The sequence below is a fragment of the Quercus lobata genome, chromosome 2 (genome assembly GCF_001633185.2).
Source record: "Quercus lobata isolate SW786 chromosome 2, ValleyOak3.0 Primary Assembly, whole genome shotgun sequence".
In the NCBI taxonomy this organism is placed as follows: domain Eukaryota; kingdom Viridiplantae; phylum Streptophyta; class Magnoliopsida; order Fagales; family Fagaceae; genus Quercus; species Quercus lobata.
Window position 1 is genome coordinate 103,080,041 of NC_044905.1, and position 16,998 is coordinate 103,097,038.

Here is a 16,998-nt window from a genome sequence, read left to right on the forward strand (position 1 = left end):
TTGTACCAAGAGGCCAATACGCCCAAAGGCTCTCTTATAAAACATACTTGGATTTTGATAAGGTTCTTATAGAAAATTTCACTATTGAGGATTGGGACGTAAACTACTGCTGAAGAAAGAATGAATATCCATAATACATTAATACATACAGAACAAGAAGGCCAAAATGGATAAACAGGGGCACCCTAACAAGTATAGAAAAGAATGCTTATCGAATTTTATCAAGCCAACAACAACGATTATTCCAAAGACTAAAACTTGACCAAACCACAATATATACAAGATTAATTGCTTAAAAAAACTAGTGTTAAAAAAACAAAAACAAAACAAAAGATATTTTCAGTTAACGATGTATATTACAATAGGAATAACAATAAATCGTCCAATAGTTAAGGAAAGAAAAGATGAATCTAATATGTTTTTTTCCTAGCAAGATTAATGTGCCGTTTGCAGAACACAAAAATTGAACTTCGAATGGCATGGATCCCAGTAAAGCCCAATGATATCTCCTACCTTCAATTTCCTCCTAGCCACAAAATCCTCGTGCCACTTTCCATTGAAAACATAGCTCTTAGATGAAGGCCACTTCTTGAAAACCAACTCGTAATCGGACTTTGAATCTTGATCGAAAACTGTTACACTCAATCCGTTACTCTCGATCTTCTTAACCGAGTCTGCACTAAAGAATGCCATAATATGGGTGCGGACAAGACTTTGATGCAGTAAGAGCCGGCTCGAACTACCAATATCACTCTTCGTGAGCGTCTTCGTGATTTTCCAGGGAGAAACAGCGCTCAGCGCCGTCATGGACGACGTACCCTCCTCTTCTTGTGCGTTGGAGGCCACTATGATATTGTGAGAAACGGAAGTAGCAGTAGCAGTAGCGTATTCGTCTTTTTGCGTGCTTTTCCTCTTATTATTGGAAGAAACCCATGATTTATCAAACAGCGTCAGTGCCGTCGAAACCGCTTTTTGTTCTCGTTTGGTGCGAAACTCACAAGAGAGCGTTTGGGTGTTTTGGTTTTGGAGAGTTTGTAGCAGATTCTGAGTGCCGTCGTCGTCAGGTATCATGGCTTCTTCTTCTTCTTCTTCTTCTTCTTCGTTGCACTTGTTGGCGTTGAGTTCGGTGTGAAGCTCACAAGAAAGCGTTAAGTCGGTGGAATTCTGAGTGTTCTGGTTTTCCAGAGTTTGCAGCAGATTCTGAGTGATGGGTATCATGGCTGCTTCTTCTTCTTCTTCTGCTAGTGGTCGTGCGGTCTTGGGTTTAGAGAAAAAAAAAATCAATGAATGAATAAAAAGACGATAGAGATAGAAGAAAATCTTAAAACAGAAAACAAAGAGCACTCTTTAATTGGTGTAGTGAGAAAAAAGAAAAGAAAGGGAAAGATTGTATATATAGAAAAAATAGAATTTCTAAACCTCGTCGGACTCGGTTTATTTATTTATTTTGTTTTTACGTAAATCTTGTTTGAGAAAGCAGTCCGAATTGCTAAGGAAAACGCAACCTCAACTTTCTCTTCTCAAATAATTACGTTTTTCTGATAGGAACGACTGCGTTACGCACCTGTGCATGTTGTGGACTATGGACGGTGCCGTTTTGGGGCAAGAAGAGAATGGGTTGGGAGTATTGTGGGCCGGGCCCGGACCCGGGGCCTAAGTTCAATGGTGGACCAGAACAAAGACAAGATTTTTGGTCCAGTGAGGTCTAAGTGGTTTTTTCTTACAATCCTACAATATACTATGTAAGTTGGTTGGTTGTTTTGTTTTGTTTTTTTTTTTTTTTTTTTAATATTGAAAGACAAGTTTTTTTTTTTTTTTTTTGCCTTTTCTTTTGCTAGATGTTTTATTAGTTGTATTAGTATGTGTAGGGACCAGATTCGGCTCTTAGCTCAAATGATATATGGACTGAAGCCCAAAAAACCCAAAATAATGAATTTGTAGAGAGTGGGTTAGAAAACTGGGCTTAAGCGAGTTGGATGACAAATAAAGTGGGTTCTAATGAAATAAGACAAATTGATTCAACTAAACAAAATCGTCCTCAGCACTGTCCGAGGAGATCAGTTCTTATGTATTTCTCTTAAATTTGATTACAAGTTTGTTTCTTGATTGCTACAGTATTTTTCTCTTCATTCCGAAACCTCTCTCTCACTGCTTGCTTCCCTTTCTATACTCTCTTCCTCTTTCATCCTTACCCTCCACGTGCAGACCAAATGGTTAGTGCTTGATACTTGTTTCATCAGTACCTTCCTAAAATCTTTAGGTAGTAGCTGTAAGGCTGAAAACTACTGTTCAGGTATCACTTACACATTAATGCGGCCAAAGAGTTAGCTGTAGAACATTTAATGTGATGGTAGCAGCTTTTTCCTTAGATATTTTAGGACTCCCCTTTGTCCTTTGTTTCTGCAATATTTATCCGTGCCAACAGAACTTCCTAGGACATTCCTTTAGACAGCAGACCACCTCTACTACCCTCGACTTTGGTTGGTTGAGGAGGCATTCATCTCAGCCCAACCTCTTGGGCCATTATGATCAAAACTAACTTCTTCATTTACCAGCACCAGCTTCCTTGACAATATTTACCTGCTCAGACGACCCCTTATTCTCGGATTGGGCCTCAGACACAATATAAACACTGATAATGAGCTCCTGGGTCCAACACCCCTACAGTATGTAAGTTTATAATTATTTTTAAAAATTTCTTCTTATAAACTATTTAAAAATTTGTTTTATGTAATAAGAGTATGAAAGTAAATTTATATAAATTATATATTCTATTTTTCAATTTTTCTTCTCAACCAAATAAAAGAGTTTTTCATTCATTCTCAAAACCAAACACACATGAAAGAAAAATAAATATAGTATATTTTATTTTTATCCCACCAATTTCCATTCTTCCACTTTTCTATTCTTCAACCAAACAGAGTATAAGGTTTTGTTGATATTGTTGTTGTATTTGTGATAGATGGTGTAAATGATAGTACTAAAAATTTTAACAATTTCCGAAAAAATATGATAATGTGAAATGATTGAAATCTAACAATAATTTGGAGGAATGACTAAATACATGCATGCAAAATAAGAGTTTGCACAAAGTAATTAAATTATATGGTTTAAAAATGATCACAAACAAAAATAATGATATTGAGTAACAAACCTTGTTGATTATGATCATCCCCTTGCTTCAACATCATTTGTGCTTTCAACTCTTTGTCTTCTTTGTTTGACTGCAATAATGGAATTGGATAAAATATTTCTATTTGTTTTATAACAAAACATGATGTTGAGCGTTTAGAAATATGTTATTGTATATAACTTATTGTCATTAGTGTCATGATTTATATCACATGCCTCAACCTCAACATTTTTTAACATTATATTTGAAAAAGTTAGAAGAAAGCATGAACAAACTTGCTATGTAGCATAAAGATGATGGATGGTTTAATATATTAGTATACCAATAAATTGTCCCATCACATTGTTCGAAGACAAAATATTTCTGGCAATTCGACGGATATTGGTTAGTCGAAGTCTTGATGCTACCTCAATGTTAATTGATTCAGTCGATTCACCTGTCAATATGATTTGTAACAGTTAAAATTTGGAATAAATGTGAATATTTTTTTGTTTTTCCAAACATGTTTTAAATGGATTCAAATGATACAAACAAAATTTTTTGATTCAATAAAATTCCAACCAATGAAGACTAGTTAAAGATATGAAACTATATTCTCACCATTACTATGTTGTATAGTCTTTTGCTTAATTGACGTATTTCGAGCCAAATGATGAACCTCGCCATTTGGTTGCATTAGTAATGGGCATGTTTTGTTGTAGCATTAGAATGCAAAATATATTCATTTAAATTTGCTTGATTTCCCACTAAAATATTTTTGCCTTGCTCAATTTTTTGTCTTTGTCTTGCATAATTGGCACGATGTCTTGCCAAGCGTTCTTCTTTCTGATCATTTCCTTCTCTTTCTCTTCTAAGTTGCGCATAAAGCCCATGTTGTTTTTGTCGGTGTTCTCTCTCATTGATGATTGATATGATCTGTTGGTGTATTTGCAAAACTCATCCCTACATTAAAATATTACACAATTTCAAGTTTTTGTAACATATTTGTGTAGGGTTTTTGAAAAATTTCTTCGTTATTAAACTAAACACTTCAATTTTCCAATGAACACATTTTTCTTTCCACTTTTACTTTTTTACCTAATAATAATTAAATCAATCTAAACAATAAAAATTTATGTAAAGTTTCTCATTAGATTTTGCCATGTTATTAAATAAGGATTAGAGAAGACACCAAAAGTACTTTATATTTTGGATTAATTTGGTTTGCTTTCGAGAACAATATAAGTCTTTTGTTATTTTTTTACATGAATATCTGTGTTTAAGCTCTTAGTTGGAATACAATTATTTCTTGCATAAATTAGCTAGACGTGTGAAAAATATAATTTACATTTTGTTTATGAAATATTAAATGTAGTTTATTTTTTTTTGATAAATACAATAGAATTTCAACATATGGCATCTACAGACTCCATGATGATTACTCTTTATCATCAGATAAATATACTAATTAATTTGTGGTGAAACGACAAAAGAGTAAGAGACTTTACTACTTAATAGTTGATTTTTTTTTTTTTTTTTTTTTGAGAAACTATTAATTGAGCTAATTGAAATCTACATATTTACTAGTTCATGAAATACATATTTTTCGGAAAACGTTTTACAGCAACCAAACACAGCCTTAGTTCATGAAATTTCAATAATTATGGACCTACACATGATAAAGATCATGGACTAACAATATTAATATGTAGATGTGTGAGTAATTGAAGCCACTTTTTTGTGATGCCTATGTTTTTTTTTTTTTTTTTTTAAATGACTCTTAGTCTTAGCACGATCGGGTGTGTGTGAATAGGCTAGTCTAGGTATATTTCAATTTTACGTTGGCACTGTGGCTGTGCTAGGCTAGCTGAACCATATCTCAAGTGTCATTTCATTTTCACATCACCATCTAAATCAACCACAATTAAATAATGATGACCCATATTATACTCTTGTAAATTTCATTTAATATTTATTATTTCTTATAATGATTCTTAACATGGGAAACACCCATTTACTGGAATGACCCACTTATTCATTTTTTATGTGTACCTTTCTTGTTTCCAATCCTTTATATAGGAAACGTACCTAATTTTATGCATGTGTTGGCATTAGCGAGAACATGGGGAATAGATTTACGAGATATGAGTTTTTCTCTGTGTCAAAAATATGAGTAGTAAACTTTTTCAAATTATATTTTAATTATGGGTTAATTTTGTGTTATGTGTCCACTTAAATTTAATATTTGTACAAAATGAGTTAATGAGCACAAAATACTAAAAGTCCTAATACATATTAAAGTTAATACATATTAACTTTTTTTTTTTATGGGAACTATTTTTTTTTTACTTTATATTATTAAAAAAAGCTTTTATTTTTGAAGAAAAAAATAATACTTTTACTTTATTATTAGGAAATAGATGGTGTAGGATAAATGTTTATCCAAAAAAAAAAAAAAATTACTAACATAAGCATAAGAGTAAAATTGTTACTTTATAAAATTAAAAAAGAAGAAGAAGAAGCTAATACAAACACTAATTGTCACTTTATCCAAAGAAGTTGATAAGATCATTTTTTTTTTTTTTTTGGTTTTTACCTAAAAACTTACTGCAATTGGGTGGAACTACTTGGCACAACCAATTATATATAAATATATATTTATTTAATTTTAAAAAAAATTTTGCAATTTAGTGAAGTCACTTGGTGTAACCATAGTTTTTAAGCCTAACTTTTACCCAACTTTTATTATATAATGTAAGGACACGATTCGTAACGAACCGTAACAGCGTTGGGTTCGCACGTAAAAAGGCCCAAACAATATCATTTGTAGAGCGTGGGTTTGAAAGACTAGGCCTTGGTCACCAGGCGGTGGGTTTTTCGTGGAGTTCATACATGGTTCAGTTTTCTTCACCCCTGGAGTCTTTCTTCTGGAGGTGGGCTGGGAGGCTCTGGTTTTTAGCCATTTTTCCCAGCCTCTTCCCTAGATTACTTACTTTTCCTTTTATACTAGCCTTCGTTAACTGTCCTTCGTCCACGCGTAGGGTCAAACTTTCCAAGACTGATACTTGTCCCATCAGCCCATACCCAAAGTCGTTGGGGGGTGATTGTAAAAGCCGAAGAATACGGCTCTGTCAGGTGCAGAGTATTAAATGGCAGTAAGGGCAGCTTTCCCTGAATATTTTAGATTTTCTTTCAAGCTTAGTCCTATACCGTTTTTGCCCCTCTTTCTGGTAAGACTTTGGGTCTGCCAAGGACTGGGCGATCCCCGGCTGTATCCCAAGGCTATCTTGTGCTTTATATTATTGAGTTAGGGCCATGGCCCTCCTCGGCTTGGGCCATCGGACTTTCCACGAGTAAATGGGCCTATCCCATAAAATATTGGGCCCCACAATAGCCCCTCAAAACCCTGCTGTCCGACCTCCTGGTTGGAAAGGGGGGTTTTGGTAATACCGAGCCTTTATCATGGCTCATTTAATTCAGCCTTCCATTGATGTTGGCGGTTCTCCACCTGCCCAGGAAATGTTCCGGTCTACGAGATGTTCCTCTTAATTTACTCACGACGCGCTCATGCCGTTTGGCTATCCAAAGCGTGTCTTTAATAGTTTCCCTTTACGAGACCTTTCAGATCTAACGGTTATTGATGATGTGGGGAAGCAGAACGGTCATATTCTCGTTTGCAAATTTCCTTGGAGGTCTGAACGCATTAAGTTCCTTCCGCTTCGCCCCTCATATAAAAAGAAAAGGCGAGGGTTGTTTCTTCCATACACGAACCCCTTTAATCCCCCCAAAATCTGAAACCCTTAGACTCTTCCCAGAGTTTACTTTCACCCTCTGGTTATACCTTAAATTATGATACGTTCACCATAATAATAAGCAATGAAGGAACCACACCCCTCCCAAAAGCACCATGTTCTAATAAAACTCGAAATGGCTCGGTCAGGGCAAGGATGGCGGAGACTCAAGATTTGTCTCACCTTCCTTTCAGTCAAAATCCGAAGCAGGGACTCGTCACGTCAAACTTTCGGTGTGACTGAGTCGAGGACACCCATTATCAGTACTAACCGCTCTCTCATGAGCATACCTAACATGGCACTAGTGTGTTAGGAGTTAGGACTGAGGCAGGGACTAAGTGCCCCTGCTTCTTCCTCTCTTCGTTTACTGGTGCCTCCTTTTGCCTCTCTTTCTTCTTCTTTCCACCACCAGATCCATCCTGGTGCTTTTCCTTCTCCCTCTTTTGCTTCTTTTTCTTTCTTTTCATCTCTTCCCTCTTCTTCTCCTCCTTCTTTTCATTCATCTCCTCCATCTTCTTCATTCATCTCCTCCATCTTCTTCTGAAGAAGGTCCTTCTCTCGATATGGGCGCTACTGAGGCAGAGTTTGGAAGGACTTCGGAGACGAGTTTAAAAAGAGATCCGATTGTCTACTTAATGTATTGTTGTGTGTGTGTGTTTTTTTTTTTTTTGGCAATCTACCTTTTGTATAGGCTTGTTTAAGCCCCTCTTTGTACGTTGTAATACATCTTTATATTAATAAAAATTGGTATCACTTTACTTCACATGTTCTATCTCTATATTTTCGAAATGATAGCGCAATGCATAGACATACAATCTTGTAAATTCTTTTTATTTTTAAACCGTGACCGATGTCTAGGACCAAAGTCCCAGTTAATAAAAAGATCTTGCTCTGTGTTTATAAAAACAATCCGACTTAATAATACTGAATCGAACAAATGATACTTAGGATTGAAACTCCTATTAGGCAGGAAAAGAAAGGACATTATGATGAGCTTACTGAGTCGGCCTGGCATAATACCACCGACCTTAGAGTACAATACCTGGGGCCCTAATCCTTTATCAAAGAGAAGGACGCTATTATGAATTTGCAAGTGCTGTTCAGCACAATAATATTGCATTTGAATCAATGACACTTAGGGCCAAAATGCTTGCTAAGAAAAAGATATCACCATAACTTTAATAGAGTTGTTTGGCACAACAATGCCGACCTGTGAAAAACGATACTTACCCCAAAACTAGCCGAGATGATAGCTCAATGCTCGATGCGGTGTAGGAAGTAACCATCCGAGAACATATCACCCACAAAATGAATAGCCCCCCTAGGCTATTGAATAGTGGGGCGTTTCACCATCTTCTTAACACTCCTATTAGCATTGACCTTTTACAGTATTTGAGCCGAGGATTGAGTAACTTTAGAATTGTTATTAAGTAGCCAACCTTACAAAACTCAATCTTTTTCTCATCTAAGTAGTTGGTTTCCCCATAGGCTTGAGTCCGAGGACCATGCAATGCCCTGGTTCTGTCCAAAACCCAGTTTTCTCATCCAAGTAGTTGGTTTCCCCATAGGCTTGAGTCCGAGGACCATGCAATGCCTTAGTTCTGTCCAAAACCCAGTTTTCTCATCCAAGTAGTTGGTTTCCCCATAGGCTTGAGTCCGAGGACCATGCAATGCCTTGGTTCTGTCCAAAACCCAGTTTCTCATCCAAGTAGTTGGTTTCCCCATAGGCTTGAGTCCGAGGACCATGCAATGTGGTTCTGTCCAAAACCCAGTTTTCTTATCCAAGTAGTTGGTTTCCCCATAGGCTTGAGTCCGAGGACCATGCAATGCCTTGGTTCTGTCCAAAACCCAGTTTTCTCATCCAAGTAGTTGGTTTCCCCATAGGCTTGAGTCCGAGACCATGCAATGCCTTGGTTCTGTCCAAAACCCAGTTTTCTCATCCAAGTAGTTGGTTCCCTATAGGCTTGAGTCCGAGGACCATGCAATGCCTTAGTTCTGTCCAAAACCCAGTTTTCTCATCCAAGTAGTTGGTTTCCCCATAGGCTTGAGTCCGAGGACCATGCAATGCCTTGGTTCTGTCCAAAATCCAGTTTTCTCTTTGCGTGGGACCTTGGCTTTAGGGGAGTTAACTCCTCGGCCAAGCCCCTAGAGTTATCCATGCGATTAACGCTACCTAGCGTAGCCCCTAGTCAAGAAGCGTAGCCCCTAGCGGAACTTTACACCAAAACTCTATAACCAGTTGTTAGAAATGACAAAGGAACTCTCTCGACCTATCGCCTATGCCAACACACAAGCCTTTCCCACAGACGGCGCCAATTGTAAGGACACGATTCGTAACGAACCATAACAACGTTGGGTTCGCACATAAAAAGGCCCAAACAATATCATTTGTAGAGCGTGGGTTTGAAAGGCTAGGCCTTGGTCACCAGGCGGTGGGTTTTTCGTGGAGTTCATACATGGTTCAGTTTTCTTCACCCCTGGAGTCTTTCTCCTGGAGGTGGGCTGGGAGGCTCTGGTTTTTGGCCATTTTTCCCAGCCTCTTCCCTAGATTACTTACTTTTCCTTTTATACTAGCCTTCGTTCACTGTCCTTCGTCCACGCGTAGGGTCAAACTTTCCAAGACTGATACTTGTCCCATCAGCCCATACCCAAAGTCGTTGGGGGGTGGTTGTAAAAGCCGAAGAATACGGCTCTGTCAGGTGCAGAGTATTAAATGGCAGTAAGGGCAGCTTTCCCTGGATATTTTAGATTTTCTTTCAAGCTTAGTCCTATACCGTTTTTGCCCCTCTTTCTAGTAAGACTTTGGGTCTGCCGAGGACTGGGCGATCCCCGGCTGTATCCCAAGGCTATCTTGTGCTTTATATTATTGAGCTAGGGCCATGGCCCTCCTCGGCTTGGGCCATCGGACTTCCCACGAGTAAATGGGCCTGGCCCATAAATATTGGGCCCCACATATAATATATTAGTTGTTAACCAGTGCAATGCATGGGAAAGCTATTGTGTATGAAGATGTAAACTATTTTTTTTTTCTCTTCTTATTTGATTATATATTAGGATTCTAGTCTTATAATTTCCAATCCTTGATATGAAATATTTGAAACATTAATTTACATAATAAAAAATAGATCAATTTAGTTTAGATATAAATAAATAAATAAATAAATCTTTCTATTTAAATATTGATTGGCAACACATGCAATAACTCTAAAATTGAGACCTAATTATTCAAAGAAGCATCACTTACTCTTACCAACGAAGATGATTCACTCCTCTAAGTCTTGCTTTAACAACCAGCTTGAAATAAAATAAAAATTATACATATATATAAATATATATAAAACCATCAAACAAAAAAAATTACATATTTACAGCTCTATACACAGCCACCTTGAAGATTCAAGACAAACTGACATTAACAAAACCTTTCCAGTTGGAGCGAATGCTTCAAATCCCAAAAAGAATATTACTCTTGGTTCTTGAAATATATATATATATATATATATTAACAACCAATGTTTTCATTATATTTTCAATAAGATATATATATATATATATATGTTAAGTTGTTAACCATCAAAATAACTAAAAATTGTTTACCAAACATAAGAGAAGCCATAACCTTGATATTCTTCTGTATTTTCAATAAAAAGAGAGTGTAAACTCTAAACCCAAATTGAATAACTATTTTGATAAAATCATAGAACACACTAATCAGTTTATATTGACTTAGGCTAAAAGAGTTCTATCATACTACTACTACTACATTTTTTTTTTAATTTGAGTTTATTAGGATTTGGATATTTGAGTCCTATACTGACTTAGTTTTAATTTTTTTAAAGAATCTTATTTAAATATTTTTTATGTGTAAAAATGTGGGAACTTTAAAAAAAAGTCAAAAATTAAATTAAAGGTTTCAGTTAGAGAGAGAGAGAGAGAGAGGGAGGTTGTGTTAACGGGTAAGGTTCCTGTCAACAACAACCTTTTACAGATTTTTATAGCATTAATTTACTTTTTACAGCTTTTTATTCATTTTGATAATTTTTTAATAATTTTTTTTATCTTTTTTGGTAACATTTTTATTAACTTTTTGTCCTTTTTATTAACACAACCCATTAAGAGAAATCTTAACAAACACTGCATCACAGTCGTTAACATTTCCAATACGTATATATATATATATATATATTTTTTTTTTTTTTGGGTTAAACAAAAAAAGAAGAAAACTACCAAATATAAATAATAATAAAAAAACAAAAAACAAGACCAAAGAAAAAAAAAAAAAAAATCATGAAGGTTCATTTCAGCCAGTTCACCCTTCAAAGTCTATTTGTTTCGCTGTTGTCCTAAGTCCCAATTCCCAAACCTCCCATCCCCTGTCTCCTAGGGTTTAAGCCCACATTTCATTTCTCTGTGCTTCACACACAGAGATCACCATGTCTCTCTATCGTCTCCTCCTCCGTTCTCTCCGCCGCCCTTCCACCACCACATCCCAAACTCTAACCCCACTCCTCCTCCTCCAAACCAACCAACCCTCCCGCCGTGGCTTCGCCTTCTCCTCCGCCGAAGAAGCTGCGGCCGAACGACGCCGTCGCAAGCGCCGCCTCCGCATCGAGCCGCCTCTCCATGCACTTCGCCGTGACCCCTCCCAACCGCCACCGCAGCGAGACCCGAACGCTCCTCGGCTTCCGGACTCCACCTCAGCTCTGGTGGGTCCCAGGCTGAACCTCCACAACAGGGTGCAGTCTCTGATCAGAGCCGGTGACCTGGATGCTGCTTCGGCGGTGGCGAGACACTCTGTGTTTTCGAATACGAGGCCTACTGTCTTCACTTGCAATGCTATCATCGCCGCCATGTACCGTGCCAAGAGGTTGAAGCTTACTCTTTTTTCAGTTTCTTCTTCCCTTTTTGCCCTTCGTGTTTTCGTGTTTTTATGATTCTGCCACTGGCTCTTTTGGGTTTTTTTAGCTGATTACTATATCTTTCACTTTGGTGATTTTCTGAAACATATATGTTTGTCTGTGTGTGTGTTCTGATTGTAGATTTTAACGAAATACCCAATATTGGTTTCTTAGAATAGCTTGGTTAATTAAGGTAAATGTGTGTGTGTGTGTGAGAGAGAGTGAACATTGATTGTAGATTCTAACAAAAGACCCATGATTGTTTCTTAATTGGATACTGTAAATTTTAAAATTTGGAGTTTTTGTGTGAGGGAGTGTGTGTGTGTGTGTGTGTGTGTACACGTGCACTCTCATTGTAGATTTTAACAAAAAGACCAGGATTGTTTCTTACAGTATCTTGATTAGATATGGTCTAGGAAGCATAGACACTTCATTTAGGTTAGGGTGTTGTACCCATGTCATACAGGTGTTGTACCTGCCGTGTTATGTTATAATTTTCAGAAAAATTTCTTGTGCCACCATGTTGTACTGTACCCGTGTCCGTGCTTCCTAGGATACGGTACAGTGAGTGTGTGTGTGCAAGTGCAAGAGAGAGAGTGGGTTTCTCCTCTCCCTAGTTTTACTTAATGTTGTGTCTCTGAGAGAGAGAGAGAGAGAGAGAGAGAGAGAGAGGTCATACATGCTTGTTCATTGTAGATGTTATCAAAAGATCCAAGATCATTTCTTTCTATAGCTTGATTAGATAAGGTACAGATTGAGTGAGTGTGCACACATGCTCTGATTGTAGATTTTGATGAAAGACCCAAATTTGGTTCTTTGTAGATTTTAATGGAACACCCTAATGTTGGAACTTAGAAAAAGTTTGGTTTTTGATGCTATTTTTCTCTTCTAATTCTTGTTTAACCAATCCAGCATATTGCCAAACGAGTCACTGTTTTAGATTCAATTACATCTGTTTTCTATTAGCCGATTCTTAAGTTTTATTTAATAACCCAATTAGTTTTAGGGAAATTTGAAACACTGTTTTGTTTCTGATGATATGATTGATACAGGTACAATGATGCTGTTGCCCTCTTCCACTTCTTCTTCAACCAATCAAATATTGTTCCTAATGTTGTATCTTATAATAATTTGATTAATACTCATTGTGATGAGGGGAGGGTTGATCAGGGGTTGGAAGTGTATCGCCATATTATTGCGAGTGCACCATTTAGTCCATCGTCGGTTACATACCGGCATTTGACAAAAGGGTTGATTGATGCAGGGCGGATTCAAGAGGCGGTGGATCTCTTGAGGGAAATGTTGAATAAGGGGCACGGTGCAGACTCATTGGTTTATAACAATGTGATCAAGGGGTTTCTAGATTTGGAAAATTTGGAGAAGGCTAATGAGCTTTTTGATGAGCTGAAGGAGCGGTGTCTGGTGTATGATGGGGTTGTGAATGCGACATTTATGAACTGGTTTTTTAATCAGGGGAAAGATAAGGAGGCAATGGAGTCATATAAGTCCTTGCTTGATCGCCAGTTTAAGATGGTGCCTGCGACTTGCAATGTTCTTTTGGAGGTATTGCTTAAGCACGGGAAGAAGAAGGAAGCTTTGGCATTGTTTGATTCAATGTTGGATAATCACACCCCGCCAACTTTCCAAGCAGTGAATTCAGAAACATTTAACATAATGGTTAATGAATGCTTTAAGCTTGGCAAGTTTGAGGAGGTAATTCCCACATTTAAGAAAGTTGGGACAAAATCAAATTCAAAGGCTTTTCAAATGGATGTTGCAGGTTATAATAATATCATTGCTCGGTTTTGTGAGAATGAGATGTTATCAGAGGCAGAGATGCTGTTTACAGAATTATCCTCAAAGTCATTGTCCCCTGATGTCACTACTCATAGGACTTTGATTGATGCATTTTTGAAAGCGAACAGGATTGATGATGCATTGAAGGTGTTGAACAAAATGGTGGATGCTGGTTTGAGGGTAGTTGCCAGTTTTGGTAATAGGGTGTTCGATGAATTGATCAAGAATGGCAAGGCAGCAGACTGTGCCCAGATTTTGTCTAAAATGGGAGAAAAAGAACCTAAACCAGACCCTACTTGTTATGAGGTTGTGATTAAGGGACTTTGCAATGAAGGTGCATTGGACAGGAGCTGGGATCTAATGGGCGAGGTGATGAGGTATGGTGTTGGTGTTACTCCTGCATTGCAGGAAACTGTAAATGAGGCATTTACAAAAGCTGGTCGGGGTGAAGAGATTGAAAGACTGTTGGGCATGAATAGGTGGGGATATGCACACATGCCATCAAGACCACCTCCTCGAATGGCAGGACCTTCTCACCCACCATCCGGACCCCCTCAAATGGTAAGGCCACAATACCCACCATCTGGATACCCTCAAATGGCCAGACCCCAGCAGACACCATCAGGGCCCACACAAATGGGTTGGCAGCAGTACCAACCATCTGGACCCTCTCAAATGTCCGGACCACAGTACCCACCATCTGGATCCCCTCAAATGGCTGGACCACATTACCCACCGTCTGGATCCCCTCAAGTGGCATGGCAGCAGCACACACCATCTGGACTTGCTCAAATTGCCAGACCACCACAGCCACCATCAGGAATCAACCCACAGTCTCAAATGACCGGACCCCAGCAGACACCATCGGGGCCCACACAAATGGGATGGCAACAGCACCCACCATCTGGACCCTCTCAAATGTCCGGACCACAGTACCCACCATCTGGATCCCCTCAAATTGCCGGACCACATTACCCATCATCTGGATCCTCTCAAATGTCATGGCAGCAGCACACGCCATCTGGACTTGCTCAAATGGCCAGACCACCGCAACCACCATCTCCCCCTCCAATGACAGGATTCCATCACCCACCATCTGGCCCATCTCAAACAGAAGGGCTGCAGCACCCACCACCAGGATCTCAAACAAATGAATCACATAACTCACCCTCAGCACTTCCTCAAACAACGGAACAGGTAGCAACGGGTTAGTTTGATTCTTTGATACCAGGTCATTGATAGAGATGCTGGTTCTCTCTTGTTCTGATTTTGAATTGGGCAAGGAGAGTGCTACCTCATTCTTATAAGCTGAGTGTCTCTTTGTGCTACAAGTCTCTGTATTGGTTAGTTTCACTTGAGTATAATAATGACGTAGTTTTTGGTAGGGGTGTCTTAATATTATACGGAACTGTTGTGACCCTCAATGTGTTAGCTGATATGATGAGCCAATTAATTTTGTATTCAGACATATACATATTTATTCAAGACATTTTTAATCTGAATAATCTTGACGCTCATATTGCTTGTGTTAGAAACCTACAATATGTGAAAAATCTAGAGGGCACATCCGATGCAGATATTTTTGGAAAAAGTAGCTTTCAAAGAAGCCACATAGCATTGATTATATATAATATATTACTTAGGTTGCATGGTGTTTTAGATTTTGTATGATTATGCAGGTTCTTTACCTGCAATATAAGTTCAAAATAATAGAGGTCCAAAAGCAACTTGGAGGTGACATAAGAGCTATGAAGCACGGGTGCGTTTCGGGACTCGGGTGCGGGTGCGGGTGCGGGTGCGGGACTCGGCAATTTTTGAAAAAGTAGGGTGCGGGTGCGGCGGGACTCGGCGATTAAAAAATTATTAAAAATATTTTTATTTATATTTTCTATATATTTTTACTATTAAAATATTCTTAAAAAACACATTAATATACTTGATTCATAAAACAAAGAAAGAAGAAGGCAAAAAAACACATCTGAGGTCAGAATTTCGGCTTCTCCGGCGAGTTTTAAGGCCAATTTCGGCCGATTTCGGCCTGTTTCGGCCTATTTCGGCCGATTTCGGCCGTATCGGCCGTATCGGTCGCCGGCCGATACGACCCGATATTGCCGATACGGCCCGATTCTGGCCGAAATCGGCCCGATTCGGCGCGAATCGAAGCCGATTCGGCGCGAATCGAGCCGCGTCGGCGCGAATCCAGCCGATTCGGCTCGAATCCGAGAAAAAAAAAAAAAAAAAAAACTCAGACGCGGCCGGACTCGCGGTCAACCGCGTCGGACGCCGCGTCCCGCGTCGCGCCGCGTCGGACTCGGGTGCGCCACCCTCCCAGCCGCGTCCGTGCTTTCTAGCATAAGAGTGAGAAACAAATTAAAAAGAACTCATATCTACTATTGAATTTGCTAACCTTTTTCTTGTAGGTCTCAGTCTGAGTTTTGATAACGTGGTACTGTGTAAAGGATACACGAAGATTTATAATGTTAGCTTAACGAAAGACTTTTATAAATTGTATCCGTTTTAAGTTTAGAGTGTTCACCATTGTGAACATGATGTCCTTTTTTTATGCAATAAATTTTTGATTACCTATCCAAAAAAAAAAAAAACTGTCTGAAGTGACTGTTGGTTTAACAATATATATGCTGCATTTGTCTTGAATAAGTGCACAGTTTCTAGAAAATTTCCATGCGCTATGGACCCCATGCCTTTGATTGTAAAATCAAAGTGCTTTTCATGCCCACCATCAACTTGATATTTTATTTTGTGGTTTTACAAGCTGGTTTTCCTTTATGTAGATTTATAAATTTACAGTTTTTGCATGAAGGTGTTGTTGTGTGTGTCTGTGTGTGTTGCACACCACAAATGTGAGGAAACAATCAAGAAAGAAAAAAGATTTTGCTTTGATACATTTTAATTATGTTTCTTTAATTAAATAATATATTTGTGCACCCTAGGACAAAAAAAAAAAAGTAGTAGCAATGGATAAATATTTTATCAAAAAAGGGGGGCGGGGGGGGGGGGGGGGGTGGTGTGGGGGGTTGTGACACTTCTCACCACTTTGAAGAGCGGTCGTGTGTGTTTGTATTTATTGTGTGGTTTTCATACAAGTCTTTCACGAGGTGTGGATGCTACATCATAGACGTCTGAGATGAGTATAACTTCTGGCCTTTTCTTTTTTTGGCATAATTTTACGAATAGGAACATCTTTTGGAGTCATCTGCATGCTAGTTTTTATCATGCCCTGCTGTCAGTGGTTTGTTTTGGGATAATCTAGGTTTGTCAGGATTATTTTTATGTCAGGTTAGTTCATTAGATTCTCTTAGTTTTTTGCTTTGGATCCATGCATATGGGTTTATGTAAGATATGCAGGAAACTTTTGTATCAATGCTTAGAGTTCAGGATA

General features: G+C 38.3%; 2 protein-coding genes across 2 annotated transcripts; one reads left to right on the top strand and one right to left on the bottom strand.

Moving 5' to 3' along the window:
• Window positions 1-435: 435 nt before the first annotated feature.
• Window positions 436-1,218, bottom strand: LOC115974101 (B3 domain-containing protein At2g33720-like). The gene has a single exon (XM_031094317.1). It carries the CDS (start codon window positions 1,216-1,218, stop codon window positions 436-438), a length of 783 nt encoding a protein of 260 aa, XP_030950177.1.
• A 10,010-nt stretch (window positions 1,219-11,228) lies between these two features.
• On the top strand, window positions 11,229-15,115 carry LOC115977633 (pentatricopeptide repeat-containing protein At1g10270-like). The gene is made up of 2 exons (XM_031099621.1): window positions 11,229-11,770; window positions 12,854-15,115. Exons 1-2 carry the CDS (start codon window positions 11,337-11,339, stop codon window positions 14,808-14,810), a joined length of 2,391 nt encoding a protein of 796 aa, XP_030955481.1. The 5' UTR covers window positions 11,229-11,336; the 3' UTR covers window positions 14,811-15,115.
• The last annotated feature ends 1,883 nt before the right edge of the window (window positions 15,116-16,998 follow it).

What these genes read in the sequence shown, in the direction of transcription:
- LOC115974101 (XM_031094317.1), bottom strand. Translation starts at nt 1,218, where the DNA reads ATGATACCCATCACTCAGAATCTGCTGCAAACTCTGGAAAACCAGAAC.
- LOC115977633 (XM_031099621.1), top strand. Translation starts at nt 11,337, where the DNA reads ATGTCTCTCTATCGTCTCCTCCTCCGTTCTCTCCGCCGCCCTTCCACC. An exon ending in GCCATGTACCGTGCCAAGAG is followed by an intron (nt 11,771 to 12,853) that starts GTTGAAGCTTAC and finishes TGATTGATACAG; the next exon opens with GTACAATGATGCTGTTGCCC.